This window comes from Gastrolobium bilobum, unplaced genomic scaffold, assembly GCF_033153095.1.
Source record: "Gastrolobium bilobum isolate Gb01-03AN ecotype WA unplaced genomic scaffold, APGP_CSIRO_Gbil_v1 utg341, whole genome shotgun sequence".
Classification (NCBI taxonomy): domain Eukaryota; kingdom Viridiplantae; phylum Streptophyta; class Magnoliopsida; order Fabales; family Fabaceae; genus Gastrolobium; species Gastrolobium bilobum.
The window spans coordinates 164,240-190,396 of record NW_026899046.1 but is presented as its reverse complement, the minus strand read 5'-3'; the positions used below and the strand labels follow the sequence as shown (position 1 = coordinate 190,396).

At 32.8% G+C, this 26,157-nt stretch overlaps 3 protein-coding genes across 7 annotated transcripts; all 3 read right to left on the bottom strand.

Annotated features, from left to right (window-relative positions):
- Positions 1-6,479: 6,479 nt before the first annotated feature.
- LOC133286546 (uncharacterized) lies at positions 6,480-7,119 on the bottom strand. The gene has a single exon (XM_061483978.1). The coding sequence runs from the start codon at positions 7,021-7,023 to the stop codon at positions 6,688-6,690; it is 336 nt and encodes a 111-aa protein (XP_061339962.1). The 5' UTR covers positions 7,024-7,119; the 3' UTR covers positions 6,480-6,687.
- A 4,347-nt stretch (positions 7,120-11,466) lies between these two features.
- Positions 11,467-14,471, bottom strand: LOC133286534 (putative pentatricopeptide repeat-containing protein At1g12700, mitochondrial). 4 transcript variants are annotated; one of them, XR_009748138.1, is made up of 4 exons: positions 12,689-14,471; positions 11,969-12,069; positions 11,843-11,883; positions 11,467-11,710 (listed from the first exon to the last, which is right to left on the bottom strand). XR_009748138.1 is itself a non-coding variant. In XM_061483961.1 (2 exons), the coding sequence occupies exon 1, from the start codon at positions 14,367-14,369 to the stop codon at positions 12,729-12,731; it is 1,641 nt and encodes a 546-aa protein (XP_061339945.1). In that variant the 5' UTR covers positions 14,370-14,471; the 3' UTR covers positions 11,467-12,069; positions 12,689-12,728. The 4 variants fall into 4 exon arrangements, 1 of the variants encoding a protein (XP_061339945.1); XR_009748137.1 differs by having other exon boundaries at positions 11,843-12,069; XR_009748136.1 differs by having other exon boundaries at positions 11,467-11,883.
- Positions 14,472-17,554: 3,083 nt separating this feature from the next.
- LOC133286533 (uncharacterized) lies at positions 17,555-25,169 on the bottom strand. Of its 2 annotated transcripts, none has more exons than XM_061483959.1 (13): positions 24,951-25,169; positions 23,392-23,486; positions 22,630-22,668; positions 22,370-22,462; positions 22,157-22,276; positions 21,217-21,312; positions 20,762-20,875; positions 20,438-20,491; positions 20,164-20,211; positions 19,554-19,704; positions 18,718-18,883; positions 18,461-18,530; positions 17,555-18,379 (listed from the first exon to the last, which is right to left on the bottom strand). In XM_061483959.1, the coding sequence occupies exons 2-13, from the start codon at positions 23,455-23,457 to the stop codon at positions 18,131-18,133; spliced, it is 1,266 nt and encodes a 421-aa protein (XP_061339943.1). In that variant the 5' UTR covers positions 23,458-23,486; positions 24,951-25,169; the 3' UTR covers positions 17,555-18,130. The 2 variants fall into 2 exon arrangements, with proteins under 2 accessions (XP_061339943.1, XP_061339944.1); XM_061483960.1 differs by lacking the exon at positions 24,951-25,169 and adding an exon at positions 24,852-24,923.
- Between the last annotated feature and the right edge of the window lie 988 nt (positions 25,170-26,157).

The window sequence follows — 26,157 nt, the reverse complement described above, 5'->3', positions numbered from 1 at the left end:
GACTTTATCTCGTCATTACCTTTTCTCGTTCTTCTTTGTCTGAGCTCTTCATAGCCTCATCATAACTTTGGGGTTCACCATTTTCAGCAATAACATTGTATTCATCAGGTGGGTACCTAGTCGAAAGTCGTCTCACTCGTATAGAGTGTCTGGGTCGTTCTTCAGGTTAAGAATTTGGGTCATCATGCTCATCTCGGATCTTATCATCCGGGAGCTTAATTTCTCGGTCCTTATCAACTTGTTCATTGTCAACATTTTTTTCATTTTCATCATTTGTTTTCCCCCCTACTCCATCTTGGGCAGGGGGATAAATTCTTCACGTTGAACAGAAACCCAAACTTTGGACTTCGAGATATCTTCATTTGTTTCATTCTCGTGAAATATCACATCTTGACTTTTCACTGTATTCTTGTTAATTGGATCCCAAAGTCGAAACCTGAACTCACATCTCGGCAAACTGAGGTAAATGTATTCCTTTGTCTTTGCATCAAGCTTCTTCCATTCGTCTTTAGGAATATACACAAAATCTCAGCATCCAAATACTTTCAAACGATCATAGGCCGTTTTCCGACCTATCCAGACTTCTTCAGGAATTTCTCCCTCAAGTGGCTATGATGATGAGAGATTTATCAAGTCAATAGTAGTTTTGACGGCCTCACCCAAGAAATTTTTTGGTAATCCAACATTGGATAGCATACTTTGAACCTTCTCTTCAATAGTATGGTTCATCCTTTCAGCAAGTCAATTCAGTTGCGAAGTCTTGGGGGCGTCTTTTCAAGTCGGATCTCGGTCACTCCATAATAAGCATCAAATGGGCTGCAGTACTCACCACCATTGTCAGATCGGATCACTTTTAGTTTCTTGTCAGTCTCCCTTTCCACTATTGCATGAAATTCTTTGAAGGCTAGGAGTACCTGATCTTTAGAATTCAACATATAAACCCACACTTTGCGAGAGTGATCATAATAAAAGACACAAAATATTGACCTCAACTAAGAGATCTTTTCGATATAGAACATACGACGGTATGGACGAGGTCAAGAACGTACCAGTGTCGTCTGGGTTGATCCAGTCTCACAAAAGAAATCTGGTGCTGCTTTCCAGCTAGGCAGTATGTACAACTTTCCAGCACTTGACCTTCAACCCGGTCAATGATCTTTTCTTGTCCAGAATTTGCAGCCCATTTTCACTTATGTGGTCGAGGCATTTGCGCCACAGCTCCATGCTAGGTCAATCTCGAACAGAGTTGGCTTCTCTACCATTAATATTTCCTTGCATCACGTAAAATGAGCCTTCTTTCTTTCCTCGGGAAACCACCAAATTTGCCTTGGCCAATTTTCATCTACTACTTCTGAAGTAGTTCACTAACCAGGCATTATCAAGCTTGCCTATCGAGATTAAGTTCAGACACATGTTAAGCACCAGCCTTACATCTTTCAACACAAATCGGCACTTGACATATAATGTCAGTGTTACATCACCGACTACAACAATTTTGTCGGTCACCTGATTTCCCATCTTCACGACTCCAAAATCACCATATCTATAAGAGGAGAAAAAACATTTGTGTGGAGTAACATGGAAGGAGGCACCAGAGTCAATAATCCAAGTGCAGTCATCATATGCAACATTCAGAGAATTATCTTCACTGAGGAGAAATATTTTGGCATCAGCATTGGCAACCACCATGGTGGTCCTCTTGTCTTCTTTCTTCTTTAGAACAATTTGATCCAGCTTCACCGTACCATTCTTCTTACCCTTTTGTAGATTTTTGCTATCCGGCTTCTTATGTCCAACCTCTAGACTTATCTCGTCCATCACGACCCCGACTCTTGCTACGACACTAGGTGTCGGACCTTCCTTTATTCTCAGCAACATTTGGGGTATTACACCTTTGTAGGTGTTGAGTTGTTCGATCATGCTCATTTTGTCCTTGTATTCTAGCTTCGCAAGTCAGCGAACCAGATGTGGTTTATTTTTGGGAGTCTTCTTCTGAATCATAAACTCTAGCTTCGTACAACTCGTACGCGTTTGTGAACTTGGACACATGCTCAAAAAGGCATTTGTCGATATACTTTCTAATCGTGGTTATCGCATTTCAACTCAAGATCTCTCATTCCTTCTAAATTTTACCTTCATGCCTCTCTTCAAGGATGATGAACTTATATAAGTATTTGCCATAAAGATGGTCTTCCATCATAGGTCTCCAGTATGTGAAGGTGTCTCCAGTCAGCTTGAACATATCACCATCATGTGAAATTCCACTGATCTCCATCTCTTCTCCTCTAGAATCCTTCGAACTCAAGCTCTGATATCACCGTTGGGAACTCGAATCCCTCAACCTAGGTTAAGATATATTTGCGGAAGTCAGACATCGAGCTTAGAGCTAGGCTATTAGAGAGCTCAGTCTGAACTCACCAGGTCGGTCTATACGCAGCAGAAATAGAAAATTGCGAAGAAGAGAGAGAGAGAGAATGAACACAAGAGATTTTAACGTGGAAAAACCTTCTCCAAATTGAAGAAGTAAAAACCCGCAGAACATTAATCCAGAATTAAACGTCCACTATGTGAATAATGGGTTACAAGAAATCAAACTTAACCATAATGGTGGTACACTCAAACCTAACCTACAATGGTGGTATTCAAATTTTTGTAGAGAAGTCTCACTCAAACTTCCCTCTAGATGTGCTCTCAACACCTTAGACTCTCAAGTCTTTCTATCTTTCTTCTTTTTTTCTTTTCTTTTTTCTAACCTACCTCCAACCCACAACTAATATTTATATAGGGGAAGAAAGAATGTTTAAAGTTTAGGATTTAAGGTTTCTTAAACCCTTCAATGGGCTTTGCACTTAGCATTGAGGAGGAAAGCCCAACACCTATGTCATGTTCACATGACACAACACGATACAAATAACATGTAAAAATATTAATATAGGTCAATTTCGTGAATTGACACCAACATGGTACTAATTTTTCTATATTAACTTTTACCAATACGAACACGATACGAATTTAAAATTAAATAGACTCAACCACAAATTTTTTATGGCATTTAAGCAAATCTTGTTGAAAATTGTCACACATACTTTGAAGCTTCATATTTTCTCTCCCACTCCCACTCATCTCTCTACCTAATTTCTATTTTATAAAAAAAAAAAGTTGATTCATTGCTTTTGTCTTTTGAAAAAAATAATCGAGAGGCGACAAATATACATTATAGACAATGTTAATAAAACCGGCCTGGAAGGGTCGACTCGAGAACCGATAAATCGGTCATATAACCGGTCCAGGTGAAGCAACAGACCGGCCATGCATTAGAACCGGTGCGACCCAGTCGATTTTCGTGAAAATTGGTGACCCGGTGACCTGACCTTGTTCCAACAAAAAAAAAATTCAAAAAATATCATAATGGACATATTTGAATATTTTTTGCTTATTGACTTACATAGGTTATGTACCTACAACACTAATACTATCTCAATTATGCACTATACAGGAAATTTTGATTTGATTTATAACTAGAGATGTCGTTTACTGAACTTGCAGCCATGTATCACGATCATTATATTTTTGTTTGATCCTTTATTGGAAAATAATGTGTAATTTATTATTTTTTATATTAAAATATTTGAATTTTTTATCATTTTTTTAGGTATTTGAGTATGTTTATAATTTTTTAATATAAATTATAGAATTGCATATAATTACTGGGTCATGCAGACCCACTAATTGAACCAGTTTCCTAATATTTTGATCGGATCAATGAACGATCGATTTTAATAACATTAATTATAGATGTCACGGTCGAAGTTGGGCAAGTAGAGTTGTTAAGTTTATATACATATTTTTTATTGGGAAAAATGTTTATCATTCTAAATGACATAAAGTTATATCATTTTAAGAGAGAGATAGACACAAAAAAATATTTTTTTATTTAAAATTTAAATTAAAAAAATCACTCACTTTCTCTCTCATGATTTCCATTTCTTGTGTCTATCTCTCTCTAAAAATGACATAACTTATGTTATTTAAAATGACAAACACCAAACCATTTTGTATTATTTGTTTTTCTTGTCTCAGTTAAACTTATTGCTTGAATGTCAATAAAATTGGTTTAAGTGGCCCAATTCGTGATGGGCCAACCCATTAAAGAATATGCATCCCCATGTGTCTCACCGGATGTTTTCGTCCTTGAACTGGTTCATGACAACAAAATTATTAGTTGCTACATCTTATTGAACCTTTTATAAAAAATAAGGGAATATATTTTCTCAGACTAGATAAAACAAAATTGTCTTATATATATACAAAAAGTAAGGGACCCACTAATCTCTTCTCCTTATTTATTAATTTATTCTCTTTAATGGATCCAACCTATTATTTTGTGTACGCATAAGATAAAATTAACTCATGAGAAACAATATTTCCTATAAACAAATATGCATTTGATGCTATTTATCTCAGCTGCATCTTAATAGTTCTTCGAAATCTTCAAAATAAAAAAATACTAATATTAGCTTTTATAAGAAGAATATTAGCGGGGTTGGATATGTGTTCGATTCCCGCTGAATGCATTCTAAGAAGAAGAATAATTCTAAATTCTTCTAACTAATTCTTTTAATTGCTAAGTAAAAAAGATATTGAATATTTTTTATACTTATAGATATTAAATATATATATATATATATATACTTTTTATTTAATTATTTTTGTACTAAGAAGATTATTAGGAACTATGCTTTAGAAAATATATCAAAACTTGTGCTATAGGAAGCTAAAATTATTCTTTCAACCATTGGCAGTAAATTAGAAAAGTTACACTAATTAAACAAAGAGAAAAACTACTTTTATGTTATATGTGATAAATTTCTCTCCTACACTTCCTTCGATAAATGTGTCACTTTTTCTTTTCTTTTCTTTTATTTTTATTTTTCAGGTAGTGGAGCTCTCAAATTTATCTCTATGACATAAGATAAGTTATCCCTTTTAATATAAGATTAATAAAACTGTTAAATAAAATCATGTTCTCCTACGTACCTACCTAGTAGAAAGGTCTTGAATAGATGAGGATCATGGAGAACTTCAATTGACATAGCTGTCAGAATCATTCCAAGACAAATAAAGCTTTTGGAAGCTTCTTTTTTAGAATTTTCACTAATTCAATGTACCATTTACTAAATTTTGTCTATTACTGATAATTTTAAAGTGAGATGTGACAACTCTATCAAGAATATCTAGCCAAATGTTTTTATTATTATGGGAGCACTGAAGTCGGCATTCCTTTTTATTAAAAAGAAAAATTTTATTTTCATTTTAATTTATATATTCTTTTATAAATTTTTTTAAGTTCTATTTTTTTTTTTTCGTTTTTGACATAGATGCACCTAAGGTTTTCTCAATATCTAGCTACTGCAACTGACAAATATGCCAAAAGAAGTCTTAACATTAATTGAGGAAACTTCTAAAATATTTATATATTGTTATTACAGTAAAGAATATTTAACTTACCAAAAATAACAAATCTAATTGTATGTATTTTATTTCATTGAACATGTTACTAGTTAATTCTACAACCAATCAATAATCATTAACTCACCCTTTATGATATATGTATGTAAGATATAGAATTTCAGGCGTTGAAGTAAATTGATTAACCATTTTTGTGCTTTAAATTGCCTTCTTTGTATATGCAGGTTTCTTCATATTATTTTATACAAGAGTCACAAGTGAGTTCTCTTTTTCTTTTTTTCCCTCTCAAACAACTCACTCACTCACTCTCTCTCAAGTATATTTGTTACATTTTTTTTTTTTAAATATTCCAATCGGTTTATCGTTTCGCAGCTAGTCCGGATTCAAGATTAAGGCTTTAAATCTCTTCCAAAGGTGATACTGGAGAGGATCGAACACATGCTCTCGCCCCCACTTGTTCAACTTCTCATACACCAACTGATCTACTACCATTTAATTGTTTCTTTTTTTAAAAATAATTTGTCATTCTTGCAAATTAACATTAATCAAGGAATTAGCATTACATGCACTCCTTTGGCAAACAACAATAGAGTCAATTAATTTTTCATTAAAATTATTATATTCAACAATCATATCCTCTAATCAATTTTTCATTATAGCAATTATTAATCAATTCTCTATTATGAATCTCATGTGTCTTCTTTTCACATGACCTGTAACGTGAAATATCACAATTTGCAGATCAACAGTTAGCAAATAAAGTAACAATTTTTACTTTCTTGAACTTCTTTATGAAAATTGTGACCTTTAATCTTTGAATGAACCATTTTCTCATTTTATGAACTCTTTATTAAAATTATGATTATTAATTTATGTATAAACGGTGATATATACTATTCACGAAAGGATTCACTAACCTTTATTATAGCCATTATAATCAATAATAATTGACCCAATCAATATTTCATCTCACTAACTTTTGATTCAACTCTAACAAAAACTGCAGACAATGCAAGGAATTTTCAATATTTATATACTTCCATAACCATAAAAAAAAAAAAACTAATATCACATTGATTTAGAAGATACACAACACAATCCAAAAGAGTAAAAGGGAATTTTTTTTTTTTTTTCTTCTTCCTGTTATGCATTCTTTAGGGTGTCAATAAGGAAGAATTTATATTAAAAAAGATGCATGTACACATTTAACTTAGAATTCTAGCTATGTTGTGAAGGTGTAATCTTGATAACAAGACCAGGGAAGACATCATCTGGGTCATGGATATGAGGGTTCTTTTCCACTATAAAGGGGTCACCACACTTGTCACTGATTGTGTGAAGTGTCTCACCTTCTCCAACCACATATATTTCGTCACATGGTTTTGACAAGACTAATTGGCTTCCTGTGAAGTTCTCATGATTCTGAATCATAAAGCTTTCCCTGAATATGCATAGCAATATAAGGGACACCACAAGAAATGAACAGCACCATGAGACTGCATCGGCTATGGCTTTGGAACTTGAGATTGGTCCCTTCCTGTGGTTAAAAGCCATCACTTAGAGAGAGAGGAAGATATGGATATGGATATGAAGTGAGTGTGAATGTTAGTTTTGGTGGTCTATTAGAAGGAGAGAGTTGAATCCAAATGAAGTAATAGGGACAATATTGTGAGTGCTACGTGAGCAACACGCTTTATATTTATATTTAAAAGGACAGAATCATGAGGGAATTGGATCCATTGATGTGTTATTTAATATCTTGTGGACCAAACAATAGTAATATATATTTGATAAGAAAGCCAAAAAAATAATAATTAAGTAGTGCCAAATTTATAATCGTTGATTTGTCTATGAATAATTAGGACATGTGATATGATCATATTAAATAATTTTTATTCGCTTTTATGAAGGTTTTTATTTTAAAAGAAGTCTGAAAAATTTTAGGGGTTCCAATAATAGTATTTTTACAAAATTACAGGAGTGCACAGACAAAATTTAACTTAATTCAACAAAATATTCTTATATCCATCTAAGAATAAAAAAATTTTAAGAAAAATTTCAGACTATGCGCATTATAAAAAACTTATTTGTTTTATAAAATCTTAAAATCTCGTATATGACTATATTTTATGAGAAATGTTATATTTACAAACTTTTTATTTATAAACTCGTACAAACTACACTAAGTATCCAATCAAGAGTGTATGACCGGTCATACTTAGTATAATTTGTAAAAAAAAATTTGTAAACGGATCCTTTCTCATATTTCATATACACCACTAGATATTTTTTCGTACTCTTTTAATCAATAGTCACAATTGAAATCTATTTTTCTTTCTTTTGCTCTCTTAAATAACCCACTCACTCTCTGTACCTTCACTGCTCAATTTCTTATGTTTGTCTCTCTTTTTCTTTTTTTTGGTGAATCTTATGTTTGTCTCTTTATTGAATCAAATCAAGGGAATATCTAGTTAATAGTAATGGAGGCAATCAATTTATTATTATAATCAATAATATATTCAATAATTTTTTTCATAATAACCATATAGTCAATAATAATGAAATCAATTAATTTTTTATGAGTAAACACCTTTTTTAGTCCCTGTCAATATCTACGAAGTCCTTTTTAATCCCTGGAAATAAAAAAGGACCAAATTGGTCCTTGAAATTACAAAAAAAGGATCATGTTAGTCCTTATGTCAACTCCCGAATATGTAGAGTGACCCTTTTCTTGTACTTTCAGGGACCATTTGGTCCTTTTTTATTGCCAAGTACCGAAAAGGACTTCATAGATATTGCCAGGGATTAAAAAGGGTGTTTACTCATTTTTTATTAACACTAATTTCTTTTTGACTCCAACATTAACAGGAATTTCATTTTATGTTTTTTTCTTTTCCACTAATTCTTTTGTTCTTATGATTCATGGTTTTCATCATATGTGTGGGTAGTGGGGCAAAAATTGCATTGGAGCTTATCTTGAAAATATAATGGAGGGTGACTGAAGTACGTTGGTTTAGGGCTTAATGATTACTCAAAACTGAGGCATGCTTAATGAAAGATATTATGAAGACTTGGGTTGTAAATGGTGGACGGTTGACTTGCATATGTGGTCACAATTTCAGTGCTTTTGAGATGTGTCACATTACAGCCACCCCAAAAAAAAATTGGGTGATAGGAGGAGGTAATGTGGACAAACATTAATCACATATTTCGAAAAGTTAGAAATCAATTTCATTTTGAAATGAAATCGTAAAATAGGAAATGAAATGATTAACTAACAAGACGTTAGCCGAGTGGTAGCAGCTCAAATTTCTCGTAAGATGGAGAACGCAAGTTCAAGATCAGAGAAGTGCATCTGTTGAAAGAGAGAATCCTTAACTGCTTTCAATCCCCGACCGAATTAGTCCTAAAAGATGAACCAGTTAATAGAAATACTAACAAAAATAAAAATAGGAAATGATTTGATTCTAGAATAATCTAAAAATCTGTTTAAATTTGAGTGAGTTTGATTTTTAAACCAATTAGACTCAAGTCTAAATCAATTCAAATTAAGTATTTGTTTAAATGAACTTATTGTATTCAAAATTACTTAACATTTTACAGATATATTTTCTTCTTCTTTTGAATATTTTTTTTTGGACCTAAATTATATCAATTTAAATCTTTCTTAATGATTAGAACCAGTGTAATTAGAATTTAAACAAATTCAATCCAAAAAAGGAACAAAGAAATTAAATGTAAAAGGTGATACCCTTAATTGAAGATTCAGTGGCCAATTTGAATCTGTTAATTTTGCACATAGGGAAAGGATATTTGGAGTGCTTATGATTGTGATCCCATTATAAGTCTGCTTACACACACACATACAGAAAAAATAAATAAAAAAATAATATAGATGAATAACTTGAAGTGGAGTAGTGTCTCTTCCACCCATTTCCACACAATCAGCAAACCAGTTACTTCTTCAGTGTAAAACAACAGCCCATGCACCAGAACCTATTACAATGGCTCAATAGAGTCATGTCATTATTGACTGAATTTAGTGGTATAAGACTGGATTATTCTTGTTGAATTTTAGAGGCAATAAAATCCATAAGGATAAAACCTATCACATTTATAAAACAAATCAAGATATTTGGAGACATTAACATAAATTAAAATCTGCAATAAATTGTAAACTTTGTATATCCAAGCAAACTAAGTTTTCCATCAGATATTCTGATCTAATCTCCCATTAAAGAGTAAGCTGAAGGGCTCAAATTCATTTCCTGAAACATCATCAAAATGCCATTGAGTTAAAAACTTCTAGACAAAATCAACTCTAGTAGGTATGCTCTTGAAAAGAATGGGCAAACTTGTGCCAACTCAAGCTATGGAATAACTATTTCCCCCCGTTCTTGATTAAACTCTTGCTGATATACATCTCTGCCATTTTCTTGACCCTTGATTCTAGAGCTTGTTCTGCCTGAAGAAAGATTATCATAAATCAAGTAATGAGTGGAAAACATGGCTAACATAAACCTGTAACTGAAACAAGATTTTTACTTCTCTTACGTCACATTTACTGGCAAGATAGGAGCAGGCATGATCTTCCATGTATTCAAGTAGTTTCAAGTTTATTTTCTTGTTTTCTACCTCCATCCATTCTTTTTTATCTGAAAGAATAATAAAGGCTCAAAGAAGATACAACTACAGCCAAGATCATTTAGGATGTGCATTGTCTGACACATCACTTTCCTATTGAAATCTTGCAATATCCGGAAATGAAACATCCTGCCAAAACTTTTATAGTTTCTATTGGTAGTTATTTTCAGAAGCTTATCTGGTTTCTAACTACATATAACACATGATGAGGTACCTAACTTTGAGAACAGTTGTTAAGTAAGGGAAGAGAAAAGGAGAGATATACGAAGAAATCCTTATAGGGGAGAGTTAATTATATAGATGAAAAGTAATAAATACAAAAATCACATATATACTAATTATCATAATTACATGATTATGGTTAGCTTATACAATGAATCCAGACACTACTTATATACTTACCAACACTCCCCATCAAGCTAATATATATATATATATATATATATATATATATATATATATATGGGTGCATTTTTTCTACTGTTGCTGCAAAGAAATTTTTTTGCAGCAATTGATTACACTATATACTATGGGTAGTACATAGTTATAATAATAAAACTGTTTTTTTCTCTCTCCTCAGACATTGTCGGCTGACATGGCGGAGAGAAAAAAAACAATGTTCTTATTATAACTATGTACTACCCGTAGTACACAACAATGTTATTAAAACCGGCCCGGTCATTGACTCGGTCGAGGTACCGGGTCACTGATTCAACCAATGGGTCACTGGTTCAACCGCATGACCCGGTAATTATATGTAATTTTATAATTTATATTAAAAAATTATAAACATACTCAAATATCTAAAAAAAATGATAAAAATTTCAAATATTTTAATACAAAAAATAATAAATCACATATTATTATCAAATAAAAAATCAAACAAAAATATAATGATCGTGATACGGGGCTTTAGGTTCAGAAAACGACATCTCTAACTATAAATTAATTCAAAATTTTATGCATAGTACATAATTGAGATAATATTAGTGTTGTAGGTACATAATTTATGTAAGTCAACAAGCAAAAAAATATTCAAATATGGCTATTATGATTTTTTTTGAAAAAAACAAAAATTTGGATTTTTTTTTTTTGGGACCGGGCCGGGTCACCGATTTTTATGAAAATCGGCCGGTTTGCACCGGTTCTGATGCATGGCCGATCCGCTGCTTCAACCGGACCGGTTTACCAGTTCCAGGGTCGACCCGACTGGGTCGGTCCGGTTTTAATAACTATGGTACACAGTGTAAATCGATTGCTACACAAAAAATTTTTTGCAATGAAAGGAAAAGTATATTTCCCTATATATATATATATATATATATATATATATAATTTATATGTGCTAAACTGGTTACATATATAACTTATCCAGGGACTTCTCAAGGACTTGGTGAAAATATCAGTAAGATGTTTATTTGAATTAACTAAGTGAGTGATAGATGTCTCCAGATAAGATCTTCTCTCTAATGAAATGACAATTTATTTCAATGCTTTTAGTCCTCTCATGAAACATTGGATTTGAGGCAATAGGTAGTGCACTTTATTCCACCGTGAATACACCTTCCAAACCATATTCTGTTGCTGAGGCTCATGCCTAACAGAATGCCCCAACAAAAAATAAATTAGGTCTTTAGATCAAATTGAATAATAGATATGAAAAAAAAATCAAAATAATGAAAAAATAGGCAAAACAACAAATGATTTAGATTTAAGGGGTACTATATACCTAATTTAAGCTGTCAAGGATATATTTAGAGATCCACCAACCTGATTGTTTGGAATGGAAGAAAAGGTGAGCAAATTATTATAATTGATAAAATCTAACTTCCCTGGAGGAAGAAATTCCGCCTACCAATTGCTGTTGGAACAAGAGCCAGAGGTTAACAGCATTGTGAGCCAAGATTTTAGTCCAGCAGAACCAAACCTTCTGTTGTACCCAACCTTTGTATATTTCTGTTGGTTTAATTTACCAAAAGGATTTGAATCAGATAAAATCACCTGAAAGAAAATTCTTGGAAGAACCATTGCCACTAAAATTAAAACTAGCTAGTTGATAAGCTCTAACTGATTGAGTGAGAATCTCCTCATGGAACAATTCATCTAATTAGACATGGCGTGACCAAGATGTGCCAATTTTAACTTTTTTCTGGTTATAAAAATACCGCACAAAATTTTGGAAAAGAAATAGGAACCAAAAAAGAGGAAAGCGTTTCTTACAAAAGGTAGGCAGGACAATCATTTTAGTTTCTACTAGTTTGTTGCATGATGGAAAATTTTATTAATAAAGCTCTAATCCATGATCATCAACTAAGAACATAAGGATAAATAAGCAGATTAAGAATTCAAAGGACAGAAGAAGGATAATAGCCATTTCAAGACTCCAAAAGTTAACCAACGGCAAAAACATAAGGTCAAAATATATTGATATATATTAATCAAATCATCTTCAAGAACAGTCAGGCCACTGTGTACTCCAACTTCTTTGACCAAAGAAACAAGCATCTGTTAACTGTTCATAGTTTCAGACAAATTCAATATGAAAAGAAGTAAAATTAAAATTGAAGTATCTAACCTTGTCATATGAACAAGTTTCTTTTCCCTAACAATGCTCATTATTTTGCTAGAAGAGCACGAACTATGGGATCAAAAGTTACAGCATTAGGAGGGCAATTATTGTCTACCATTTTCAGAAGTAAGCCCTCTGCTTCATCTAACAGACCCTCTTTACAAAGCCCATTGATCATAATGTTATATGTTCGGATATTTGGATGACCTTTCACAGAAAGAAGTTGAAAGATATTTTGTGCAGCCTTTAGTCTTCCACTTTTGCAAAGACCATCAATAAGTATATTATATGTGCGTATATTTGGAGAAATTTCCATGTCAATAATGTGCTGAAATAAGGCAATTGCCTTGTCAAGGTACCCATGTTTGAGATAATCATCTAACAATATATTGTAAGTGATTAAATCAGGGGCTTGACCACTAGCACGCATTGCCTCAACTAGGTCCAACTCATACATGATTCTTCCCGATTTGGACAAACCATCAAGAAGACAATTATAAGTTACAGTATCAGGAACCAATTTTTTCTGATGCATTTCTGTTAAAAGCATCAAGGCTTCATCCACCATTTTGATCTTGCAATATCCATTAATCAAGGTACTATAACTGATAACATTAGGCGAGTGACCTCTTTCAGCCATCTTATTGAATACTTCTTTAGCCTCATTGACACTATTTCTTAAACAATAACCATTTATCAAAGCGTTGTAACTAACAACATCAGGCTTCCAACCTCTTTTAATCATCATAGCAAACACATTGTGAGCTTCATTGACCATCCCTAGTTTACACAATGCATCAACCAATATATTAAAGGTATAAACATCTGGCTGAATCTTTCCTTGTATCATTTCATTCAGCAACTTAACCGCTCCTTGAAACCGACCAGCACCACAGAAACCATGAATTAGAGAATTGTAAGTGAAAACATCAGGAGAAATTCCCCTGGCAACCATTTCAGAACACAATCCACAAGCATCAGTTACAAGTCCATCTTTGCACAAACCATCAACAACTGTATTGTACATGACTAAATTAGGACCAAGTCCTAGCCTCTCCATCTTTCTCAACAACTCAATGGCAGCTCTTGTTTGACTAGTTTTACACAAACCATTGATCAATGTCCCATAACAAACCTCATCAAACCTGAAACCTTTGGACACAGAATCATCATGCAAGTCAAGAGCTTTTCTAGTCAAACCTTTCAAGCACAACCCTTTCATGAGTGTGGTAAGTGTTAGCCTATCCAACTCAAAACCCCTCTTGAGAATACAACCCATTACTGAAAAAGCAAACCCTATTTGACCCAAATGGGAGAAACAGTTGATCAAGATGCTCATAGTGACAAGAGATGGGTTAAGGGTTCCCTTGAGTTCCAACCTAGCACAAAGAGAAACAACAGTGCGATACTGTCTCATCCTCACAATTGCTCCCAAAACCTTATTCATCTCCACAATGGGTGGCGGTGGAAGTGCATGAAGGAGGAGATTGAAGGAAGCCACGGCATCATCAACGGTAGAAAAGTTCTCAGCTTTTTTGCAGTTCTGAAATTTTTTGCGATTGCCACGACCATAAAACCTCGTAGAGGGGAAAAAAACGAGGAAGGTGGTGGACAATGATGATGACGATGATGATGATGCAAGAAAAAGGGGTAAGTTGAAAAGGGTGGCATACCTCGGATTCAGCATGTTTGGTCCGTTGTTGAACTTGAAAATGGAGTTAACAGGGGTTAGAGAGAAGAACTATGAAAAAACCTGCATTTGGATGACACATGTTGGAGAAAGACACATTGGATTGGAGTCGGTGGGTGATGTTGTCTTGGTTGACAAGTACCATGTCAGAGTGACTCGAAGAACAATATATTAGGTTATGTATTTAATTTTTATTTGTAATAAAAATATAAAAATAAAGAAAATAATATTTATCCTATATAGAAATGAGTTATTCTAAAAGGTTTGGAATTTGTCATTTTAAATGACATAAGTTATGTCATCTTAGGAGAGAGATAGACACAGAAAAACGGAAATCATGGGAGAGAGAAAGTGAGTGATTTTTTTTAATTTAAAATTCAAATTTTCTGTTTCTGTATCTCTCTTAAAATGACATAACTTTCTGTCATTTTAAATGACAAACACTTTTTCCTATTTTAAATGAGACGAAAACATAGGAAAGGATATTGTAATAATCAATTAGTGCTACTATCAATGTTACTCTAATCAATTTCATTGTTAGATCGTTATCTTGATCCAACGGTTATATTTATTTCCGTCTTTTATTGGTTATGATTCTCCAAATTTAATATTTTATATTTATTTATACCTTTGTATGGGTATGATTTTTCATATTTAATTCTTTTACATTAAATATGGGGAATCATAACCATATAAAGATGGAAATAAATATAACCGTTAGATCCAAATAATCGATCTAACGGTGAAATTGATTGGTAGTAACATTGATAGTAACACTAATCAGTGTTTTAAAACTCCACCCCGCCACTGGGTTGACCCGGGTCAACCCTGACCCCTCCCCTCTGAGGGTTGGGGTCACAAGTTGGACCCTATATGCATATCGACCCCTCCGACTCCCAAAATCCGGCCGGGTTACAGTGACTCCCAGGTTAAATGGGACAAGGGAGGTCACTGCATGTTTTTTTTTTAAAGAAAAATCCATGAAAAAACATCATTTTATTCAAAATATAAAAGAAAAATGTCTGCAAACCTAAATCTAATCGTTCTCTTCTCTTCTAGCGACCTAGACGTCTTCAATATTCACTTCGTTGCCGTGAATATTCTAGAAAAGGTAAAAATTTTACCCATTCAAATGAAATTCTTACGGTCGATGAAAATTAAACAAAATCTCATTCTTGAGGTTACAAGGAATTGAACACAACACCCTACACTACACACACTCTTAACACACACACCCCACACCACTAGGCTAACCCTAGTGGTGCACAAAATCTCATTCTTAGTGTAATATTAATACTTTAATAGGTTGTGTAATATTGACTTGTAATTATAATTGGTGAATTATGTTACGTATATTTTGAATCTTTGATGATTGGTGGTTTGTTTTAAATATTTTCATATAGGATATTTTTATTTTTATTTTTTTAATATATAAAACCGGGTCAGCGTAGTGATCCCATGACCCCCGGTTGAACTCGTGACCCCGTAACCCCTGACTTCGGCCGGGTCGATGGCCGGGCCGGGTTCTTAAACACTGACACTAATTGGTTGTTATAATATCCTATCCCTGAAAATATAACTTAATTTCTCTCCCATAATTTTCATTGTTTGTATTTTTCTCTCACTTAAAATGACATAAGTTAATAGATAAATAAAGCATCAATACAGTTTTTAAAAACAATTTTTTAATTTTCAGAAAAAAAAAACTTGTTTGATAAAGTGTATATTTTGTAAATAAAAATAAAAATTATAAAAAATTTCCTATTATTAGAATTAAATTTAGAGAATATGAGTATGTTTGATTATGTTCTGATTTTTTTGTTCTCAAAACTGTTTTGTAAAATAATTATGAAAATAGTTATTTAAAACAACTCACATATTCTCTAAAATTGATTCAGAAAACAAAAAGATAGTTATAATTTTTAAAATACTTTTTACAAAATAGACTTTATCAAATGGGTTTTTTTGTTCTGAAAATCAAAAAAATATTTTTAATAACAGTATTCAAACGTGGTCTATGTATGAATTGTTTATGTTTTGTATTTTGACTTTTAGCTTAAAAAAAACAAAAAAGACACATATTTTCATAACTATTCTATAAAATAATTTTAAAAGCAAAAAAACTATAACACGATCAAATAAATCCTATCATTAAACATTGCTTTTTAATTTCTCTATTGGTTAAATAGTTAATCAATTAATTAATTAAGAAAATGACGCAGCAAGAACAATGATTAAATTAGAACAACCACGTGTCAGTTTCATTTTATCCAAGTGCTTTGGTTAATAATTAAACACTTTAATTTTTTTCTTAATAGAAATTCTATATGCATGGAAAGTTTATTAATAGGTTCCGTGCAGAAAGAAATCAATGGCTTGAAATAATACAAGTAATATTTTTTTAAAATGAAATAATTTATTTTATAAAAAAATTTCTGCAACTATTAGATAACAATACTAATTTTAAAAAAGTTTCACTGAAAAATATTTAATTTAAATGCAAATATATAGAGGGTCAAACCAAGTCAATAGACATGGGTTAAAATGTTTATATCCATTTAAGTAAGAGTTATATAAGAATAATGTTGTATGAGGAGAAGGCATTTTCCTGTCCATACAATAAAATATGGGGTCCATCAATTTTTTGTTTCTCTTTTCTAATTCTGCTCTTTCACTCCTCATTATTATATCTGCTAGAAAAATTTTCATTTTCCTATAACATGTGGGATATAAGCCCCTTTAAATAAACAGATGAATAAGGATCTAATTTTGAGTTAAAAAGTTTAAAATAAATTCAGTTTTTTTAGTGTAAGTGTTTGTTTTTACTATAAAAAATAACATTTTGACAAGATACATTGCTGACGTGATAAAGATCAAAAGTCTTTCCAAGAGTATTTCTCCAAAAATCGAACTTATAATTTTAGGATTCGAATAACCACTTTTAGCCACTACGATTGGCATGCACTGATAAGGAATTATTTCAGCTTAATTAATGTTTTCAAATTTAAGTCGTGACTATGCAACTGTTTAAGAACTTGTTAGGAAAAGTTTTGTTGTCTTTGTGATGCTGTCTGACTCGACCGAATTAATCTATTAATCGATAAATCGATGGAGAAATTTCTTAAAAAATGATAATAATATTTTATTATATGACTGCTACAGATGTAACAGATCCCTGTTGAACAATTAAGAACAGAACTTCATTTTGTAGCAATTACGTTCTGGAAGTTGTGTAATAGCATGATGTTTACAACAAATACTTGAAATGCCGAGAGTCATGTTTGCTAACTAGTTCCTATTGTACAAATGCTGATCAAATTTAAAGAATCACACACAAAAAAATAGAAAAAATAATATAAAAAGAATGCACCATCCCCCATGGCCACCATTGTTCTCAAAGTACTACTTGTTGCAGCTCTTCATGAATGAAAAACAGTGAACATGTGCATACAATTGTATGCTTGCTTCTTCATCTTCTTTGAACTTCTGAAACTTCCTTTCATTACAATCTCTTCCCATTCCAGAAGAAAGCATCTTTGCATGCACTGAGCTAAGGGGCTGCTTCAGCAATGGAATCAACTATATCTATGAATCTCATACATCCATGCATATGCATGAAAACTCCTCATGTTGATAAAGCCAGGAACACATGAAGAAAAATGCTCTTGGGATTGCAAGTAGTAATATTATCTTAAAAATTGAATTAGACCTGATGCTAATATGAAGACATTGGCAAAATTTGGTTGGCTTGAGTTTCTCTATACATCATGAATGTTGGAGCCTAACAATTTTTCCTCCTCTCTTGGAATCTCTGTGAGTTGAACACCAGACCTGGTAATCTTATTCCACTCATTTTCAACTCTAAAAAATACCCACTGGAAGCGCCTGAACATCTCCAAAAGAGTGATAGTAAACACTGTCAGGTAGTTATGGCGCAGATGCGCAGATAATTTGTATGTCCATGAACATCGCAGAATAAAGTTGCTTCCAATTACCCAAAAGTATACCTGTAACAAAGAATTAAGATTTGTCAAATCAAGTGAAAATGTGTAGCGTCTTCGTCGCAAGAAGATGCATCAGCTTCTTACCCATTGTCGTCCATAAAACAGGTTGGAAACTAGACTTGGTTTGTTGAACTTGAATATGCGCGAAAAACCACTGTCAGACAAGGAAAAAAATAAAAATTCCAATATAAAGCAAAATAAGGGTGAATATTTGTCATTTCAAGGTTAAGTGTACCACACACTTCAAATTTTTGTAGATGTAATACTGGTATCTATGCAAATTGCAAGGTCTATTATACTGCTACAATTAATCTGAAAGGGAAAGATGATGGATTTGGTACCTTAAATCCCAATCTCTGGTTATATCCCAGTAAAATGAATAGAGAGAATTAATGACACTTGAGAGAAGCCACAGTGGCCGATAAAGATTTGTCCATTTCTCAGGTAAGACATGATATTTAAGGGCTGAAAGAAAAATTACTGGGACTGCTGTCGAATATTTTAGAGCTGGAAAAAAGTGCAAGTGGAGTTAGAATACTAGGATATCAAGCAAATGTATATATCACAACCATGAGAAAGAGTGCTTGCAACAATTGACATGAGTGCACAACACAAGCAGTGTTGAACATCTTAAAGAGAAACTCACACTTAAGGATCAATTCAGCAAATTAGTTTCAGAGTGGTTATTTGGTCCCTAACTGTAACTAGTGTGCAGGATTGGCCTCTGATGTAGGCCCCCATTCATCTAAAAATATGTGTGAGTGTAGTTAATATGCAAGAGTAAGTTAATTTTCTCAATCAAATGTTATTCCACAGACAAAAATATTGTCTCAAGCTATATGACAGCCAGCCAAAATGCCAGAATTGAACTCTAAACTGTATACAAAACAAATAAAAAACCAAGGAAATAGATGCAAAGCCATAAATATTCAAATAGAAATTATTGTTCAAATTAACACAATGAATTCCTTGTCCATGAAAAAGATGTATGATGAGTTTCAAAGGCTAGTGAAAGCCTTACTCCTGCTTTTTATCAAAAAGCTTTAAGTGATTATAGAGCATATAACTAACCAAGCGTAATTGCAATTTGTTCAATAACAAAGAGTACAACCGCTCAACCAGGAGGACATCTCACACTTTCAGGAGAGCAAGGGGAAAAGTTAACAACAGCAATTACCATTCAAGAGGCAGTTTTTTTCTTTGGTATCTTTATACTGGCGTAGACATTGCAATAAACGCCACATATAAGGAAGAACAAGAACCATTGGAATTGCAACTGAGTGACTACCACAAACTGAATCAGCTTCAAGCCAAGCAATTGTGGCAACCTGCATATCATCAAAAGAAAATATTGTATTAAAGTCCCTATAGCAAAAACATGGAAGGAAACAAATAAATCTGAGCGGGCAAAAGATGACAGAGAATGGAAAAGATAGATAAGATGAATCTATCTCATATTTCCCAGCTTAGCACCGATTTTATCAAAGTTCTAAATGCAAATGAGAAGATTATAAATATAAAGAAAGATCAATGATAGAAATGTGCACATGCAAAATAGGGGTACAAAGTTTTTACTCGAATGCTTCAAAATGATCCAATGAGGTGCATATAAATAATAGACCTCTGCAAACATATGAATACAGAAAATACTTTCATATGCTATGCATTCTGTGTTATATTTTATCACAATATTACAATAAGAAAATTATATCAACTCAAAAGACAGCTTAAACACTAAAAACCACAAGAACAAAAAGAAAAATTGTTAAGTTTGATTTGAATCATACCTGTCTGTTTACCATTCTACAAACTGAACGCTCCAAATCTGAAAACACCTGTATGCAATGAACAATTAGGGGCGAGAAGTAGAAAAAGGAATGATTTATTAACACAAAAAACATCAGGCTAGATCACAGCAGTACATTTTTATTTTCCCAAGTAAATCATCAAAGCAGTAAGGTGATAATCTAAATATACAAATTTCTAAGCACTTAGAAATTGACATTTATAAAGTAATAGAAAAATGCACAAAGAAATTTACTAATAGGCTATGTACTATACCTTTGCCATGGAGGTTAAAATATCAGCCACGAAAAAGTCAGGAAATGCTATTGGCTGTATGAAAAGAACCATTACTTGTGAGACAAAATGATAAACCTTATAAATGTCGTCCATGAGAAAATCAACAAACTTATAGAAACTAGTAAAATTAACTAGAACCTAAAATATCAAAACCATTGAATCAAACCAGTAACTTTAACACTAGTAAATTCACATCAATATACTAAAAAGAACCTATTGGATGTCGCAGGTGCTTTATAAAAGTAACCAAATGCAGATAACAACTCAGAATTCCATACCAGACATGACAGCCAAGAATCTTACCTGCAAAGGGAAAGCTATCCGCAATAATGTCCTCAAAAAGAAGTACCGGGAGGACAAATAGAAAACATCAAAGGGAAAGATCAAGATTACTGCAACAAAAATGTAGAGAAGCACCTGCAACATGTATATTAACTGATTAAAATATGGTAGACAAAATGGTTCTCATAGAAAGCATCACTGGAAGCAATGCTTTTGCTGGCGTATAAAAAGAGTTACTTCTGGCCTTTTTAAGAACATTAATTTAAGACATCAGCTTCTACAAGAAATCATAACTAAGAATTCCCCACAAAACTGGTACAAAAAATGACAATTACATGTACATTTTATGTACTCAAAAGAATAAAAAAATGTATATCAAAACTGGCCAATGAGTGTCATATTTAAGGAAGCAGTCAAATTCAACTGGTCGAGAGGAGAGAGAAAGCTAGAAGGAAATAACAGAGCAGATACTAAACTGGTTGAGATGCAGCCAAAGAAACTTCCCCATGAGAATAGAGATAGAGATAAGAAGTCATGCTAGTAGGGACAATGATTGTCATCCAAGTGCTACACTGAGAAAAACACAAGAGATAGAGTTAATATATAAACATGTATAATGGGTCTATACTTTATAATAGTAGCATCATCAAACCATGCTATTGAAACAACTTCCAGATGCTTTGTTGTAACAAAAAATTTAAAGTTGAAGCAAGAACAAGGATTGGAGGTTGGACTATATCTTTCTCTTTATTGCGACAAGGCTGCTATAATCAGTACGACGTTATATAACAAGGCAGATAGAGATTAACAGGCATTTTTCATGGAGAAACTGAATGAAGGAATACTCTGCATACCCTTTGTAAAATCTTTAGATTAACTAGCAGATGTCTTTACTTAAAGGTCTTGACATAAGATTTTTTCATTCAAATGTTAGCAAGATGGGCATGAGAGATGTTGATGCACCATCTTGTGGGGATGTTGATTGCTGCTGTTTCAGGCATATGTTGACAGGTAACTCTGGGAATTTACAATGTTGATGGAATATTATTTAATTTGTAATGTTGGCATTCACTTTACCATTATGTATGACTTCAAGTGTAGACCTGGAGCAAAGTGTGCTTCAACCTACAGCTTCTCTCTCCCCAGATCTACCTTTGGCTAGCCTACCGTCCCTCTACAAATTCTCTGTTTTATAATTTTCTCAACTGTTTACAACCAATACAAAGGCATAATTTGTTTTCGAGTGCCTGAGCATTTATTACTTTGATAACCAATATGTTTTGAAGAGCCAGACATGGAAAACTCCGTGGTTGAAATATTGATCGTCAAAATCGATAATCAAGAAAAACATCAAACAATTTTCCACTTTGCATTGAATAATGTTTTCTCCAAAAGGAAGGCAAAGAACCTGACTACCTTCCATATCTCTTTGTGAGAAAGGTGGTTTTGATCAAGATCAAAAATCTTGGCATAGCTTATTACATTGGATTGTAGAAATACCCACAAATTCACTCCCCAAAGCCAGACCATCATAGTCTGTAACAGCAACGACAGAAACCATCAGGTAAAGTTCCACAAAATTTTTGTTTAATGTACAACATATACATGAGAATTGACCCCCCAACTCACCACTAGAAGAAAAGGGTTGTAATACAAAAATGCCTCGTATAAAAACAGATCTCGCAAATTCGCATCCATTCTCATGACAGAATCCCAACCAACCTGATGTATGGGCAGGAAAAAGTAAATATTAGATTGAAATAGGTAAAGAAATTATAAAGAATTTTCTCAAGAGATGTTCATTGGTAAAAGAAATAGGTAAAATATTTTTTAAAGAAATTATAAAGAATTTTCATAAATATTATAAAAGTGAAAAGACAGGCTCTCACCTTGCAGCAAATAAAGCCCCATATCAGAAAGAGTGTCACCTTGAAAAACAATAGGCAGAGGTTCATATACACTAGGAGTTAAAAAATAACAGAAACTGAAGACAGACATCCAATTACGATAGGAATACAATTAAATTGACAGAGACTTCCACAAATTAAAAAATTTCAGTCTGCAAAAGAGAATTTCTTATCCTGAGTAAATTAGTTTTTAAAATTGAGTTCGTCTGACATTACAAAGGAACGTCAGAATAACATAAATGTCGCAACAAAAGACAAGCTCGCAGTTAAAACATACAGCAGCATATTCTCCACAATCAGAAATAATAATGTAAGTTGTTTACAAACCCTATGAGCAAAAACCTAATAAATAAGTTGCGAAGTGGGGAGGAGAAAGCATATCTGGTTTAACTTTGAGAGATCCAAGTAGGTCTAATATGAACAAAAACCAAACAAACATAAAGAAACTTGCTAGCAATTTCATTCCTGCAGCTGTCATAAAGGGGTGAGTTTACATTGTTTCTTTTTCCCTCTTCTCTCTCTCTCTCTTTTCATTATGTGCTTCTGTGAACAGTACCCAACTACCCATATAAAATTTTATTGGCCTTCTTTTAAATCCAAGGAAAATTAGAAAAATAAAATAAAAAATACTCCGGCTCAAAAGAGCCTTCCAGTCCCAATGCAAATCAGACAAAGAAATCCCCCTTGACGAGAGTAATATCTTGCACTAAACTTACACAAGTTATACAAGATATACTAACAGACCTTGAACCTCCACAGAAAAGTAGGGGATGGTACAGCACTTTGCAGAGGTGGTATTATATTCTTCATTGTATGAGCACTATTGTATAGGTCTGCTTCTGCGGAAGAAAGTGAAAATAATTAGTCGAAAAGAGTGTGTGAGAATACAAGGAAAACACAACAACATTTTTGGTGGACAAAACAGGGAGGAGGGAGAAGCTAAATAGAAATAAGAATGAATTTAAGACCATTAAAGATGATTTGTGCTCTCAAGCATAAAGGACTTTTTTTTAGTTTTTTTAGTTTTTTTGATAAAAAAAAAGGGTATTAATTATTAAAGGGAAGCTGGTGCTATGAAGCTCTCACTATGTGGGGGGGAGAAAATAAAGCCTTAACGCAACTAGATCTTGTGATCACATAGCGACAACTCCAACCATTGTGCCAAGGCTCCCATAAATGACATTAATAAGCAAATAAAAGGGGAAAACAAGGCCTAGAACTTAGCATCTTCCTCACCACTAGTAGAGTTCACATTTTTATGCAATCCTGATTCATGTCTAGCCACAGTTCACCACATGCATTTAGCATCCAATGCTCCATTGACCTTGATGATGAAAAATCATTGCTAATCTGTAATTCTATATTGTTTTCAGAGAGTTCAGTCTAAATTGCTCTACATTTGCTTCAAAAGTTAAATAAATTTATTCCTTGTAGCTCATTATCATCTATGTCAATGTCGAAAATTCCACATGTGACCCACTCCACTGTAAACCCTGGCACACACATTAACCCAAGGCAGGCATGAAATCACCATTTATATCATATCATGATTCAATGTATTTAAGCTTCAACAACACTAAATTATGATCAGAAACATAGCAAAGGCCTTTTATAGGAGGTGTCTGTAACTTTTGAGTATACAGCATGTGAACTAGTGTCGCACCTGCTTAACACTAATGATTTGCTAGTTGTCATAAAATTATAACAACATTACTATTGTCCAACCAAAAACTCTTAATTATTAGAGTAACCAATTTTGGAGATTTAAACCAGGGTGTTCATTATCCTGGAACTCGATGAAAATGTGAGTACTGAGCAACTAAAAAGAAGGCCCCCACATTATACATGCAAAATCCAACACCCAACATGAAAAGCTCATATATTTGGCATGCACTATAATAGGAGCAAATGTATTTCCAATTGTTCAATAAATTTTAAGCTTCTTCACATCAGAATTAAGAAAAATCTAAATTAAAATAAAAAAAATTCAAAAATTTTGACATGCACGGTAAAAGGAAGAAATCCATTTCCAATTCTTCAACAAATGTTAAAGCTAACAACACACAAAATCAAACCCAAATAAACACAGCTTTAACAGGAACTCTCCAGCAATCATATCACAGAGTGCAGCAACAGAGTCAGTGCCAAAACCCCATGTAACAGAAGCCATCAAAATCAAAATTTGACAATCACCCATCACTCACAGAGCCTTATAACCTCGGAATTTCCGATCACCAAGTTCTGGGGTGAAGCCAAAAAACAAAAAAACAAAAAAGACCTTGGATTTGAATCAGATCAGTTACCAACTGTTGTGGTCAGCGTGTGAGTCAGATCTGACAGCAGATTATGGGAAACTTTTGAGGGCAAAGGACGCTACATAACAGGAGGGAATGACGATGATGACGTTGTTGTTGCGTCAATCGTTGCTTACTTACATTGTTGGCAATGTCTGTGATTTGGTGAAAACAAAACCGTGGCAGTGGCAATGTTGTTATTTTACCCGCCACTATGTCTCTGTGTTGCAAAAGATTCTACTGCACACCGCAGCGAGAGAGAGAGATGGAGAGAGAGAGAGAGATTCACATTTGATTTCACCTTGCAATGGTTACTACTGCTCATCACCCTTTTTTGGTTGAAAAAATGGAAATTGGACGTTTCAAAATTAAACAAAAATTAATTCGATAAATTAAAAAAAAAAAAATAACACTTTCGTAGATTTTCATTACACCTGAAAATTTAAAAAATAAGTAATTTTTACTGATACCAATTGTATTATTTTTTTTTTTCAAAACTAACGTGATAGGATGACATTGAAGGAAAGAGAAATAAATTAAATGGAAGGTCCAACTTTATGTCTAATAATATATATATATATATATGTTTCATTTTTTTTGTAGTTGTGGCATAAAGATTTATATGCTAGAGACATATTTATTAGAATTTGACGTCGGATCCTAATAAAAATATGTTCCATTTTTCTACAGACGTGACATAAAGATTTATATGCTAGAAACACATATTCATTAGAATTTGACTTAGATCCTGATAAAAATGTGACTAATTTTAACAAATGTAAAAATGTTATGGCAGAATATATATATATATATATATATATTCTAATTTTAAAATAATAGATAAATTTGTACCTAAATCAAAATATTAGAGTGTCAAACAACTCATTTTACCTGCAATAATTGTTAACTCTAATAAATAATGAATGAAAAATATGTATTTTATTAATTAAAATTAAAGAGAAGTTATACTACAACTACTTTTTCTTTACAATTACTTTTATTACCGTTTGATTAAAATCAAATGAAAGACTCTTATTTGACACCATTTTATAATTGCTGATTTGATTTTGATTGATCGGCAATAATAATAATAAGGAAAAATGGTTGTAAATGTAATATTTTTCAATAAATTATAATATTTAAACAAATTAATATCATTATATGATATGACAAATTATATGTCCATAGCATAATATTCATAATATAAAAGATCAAT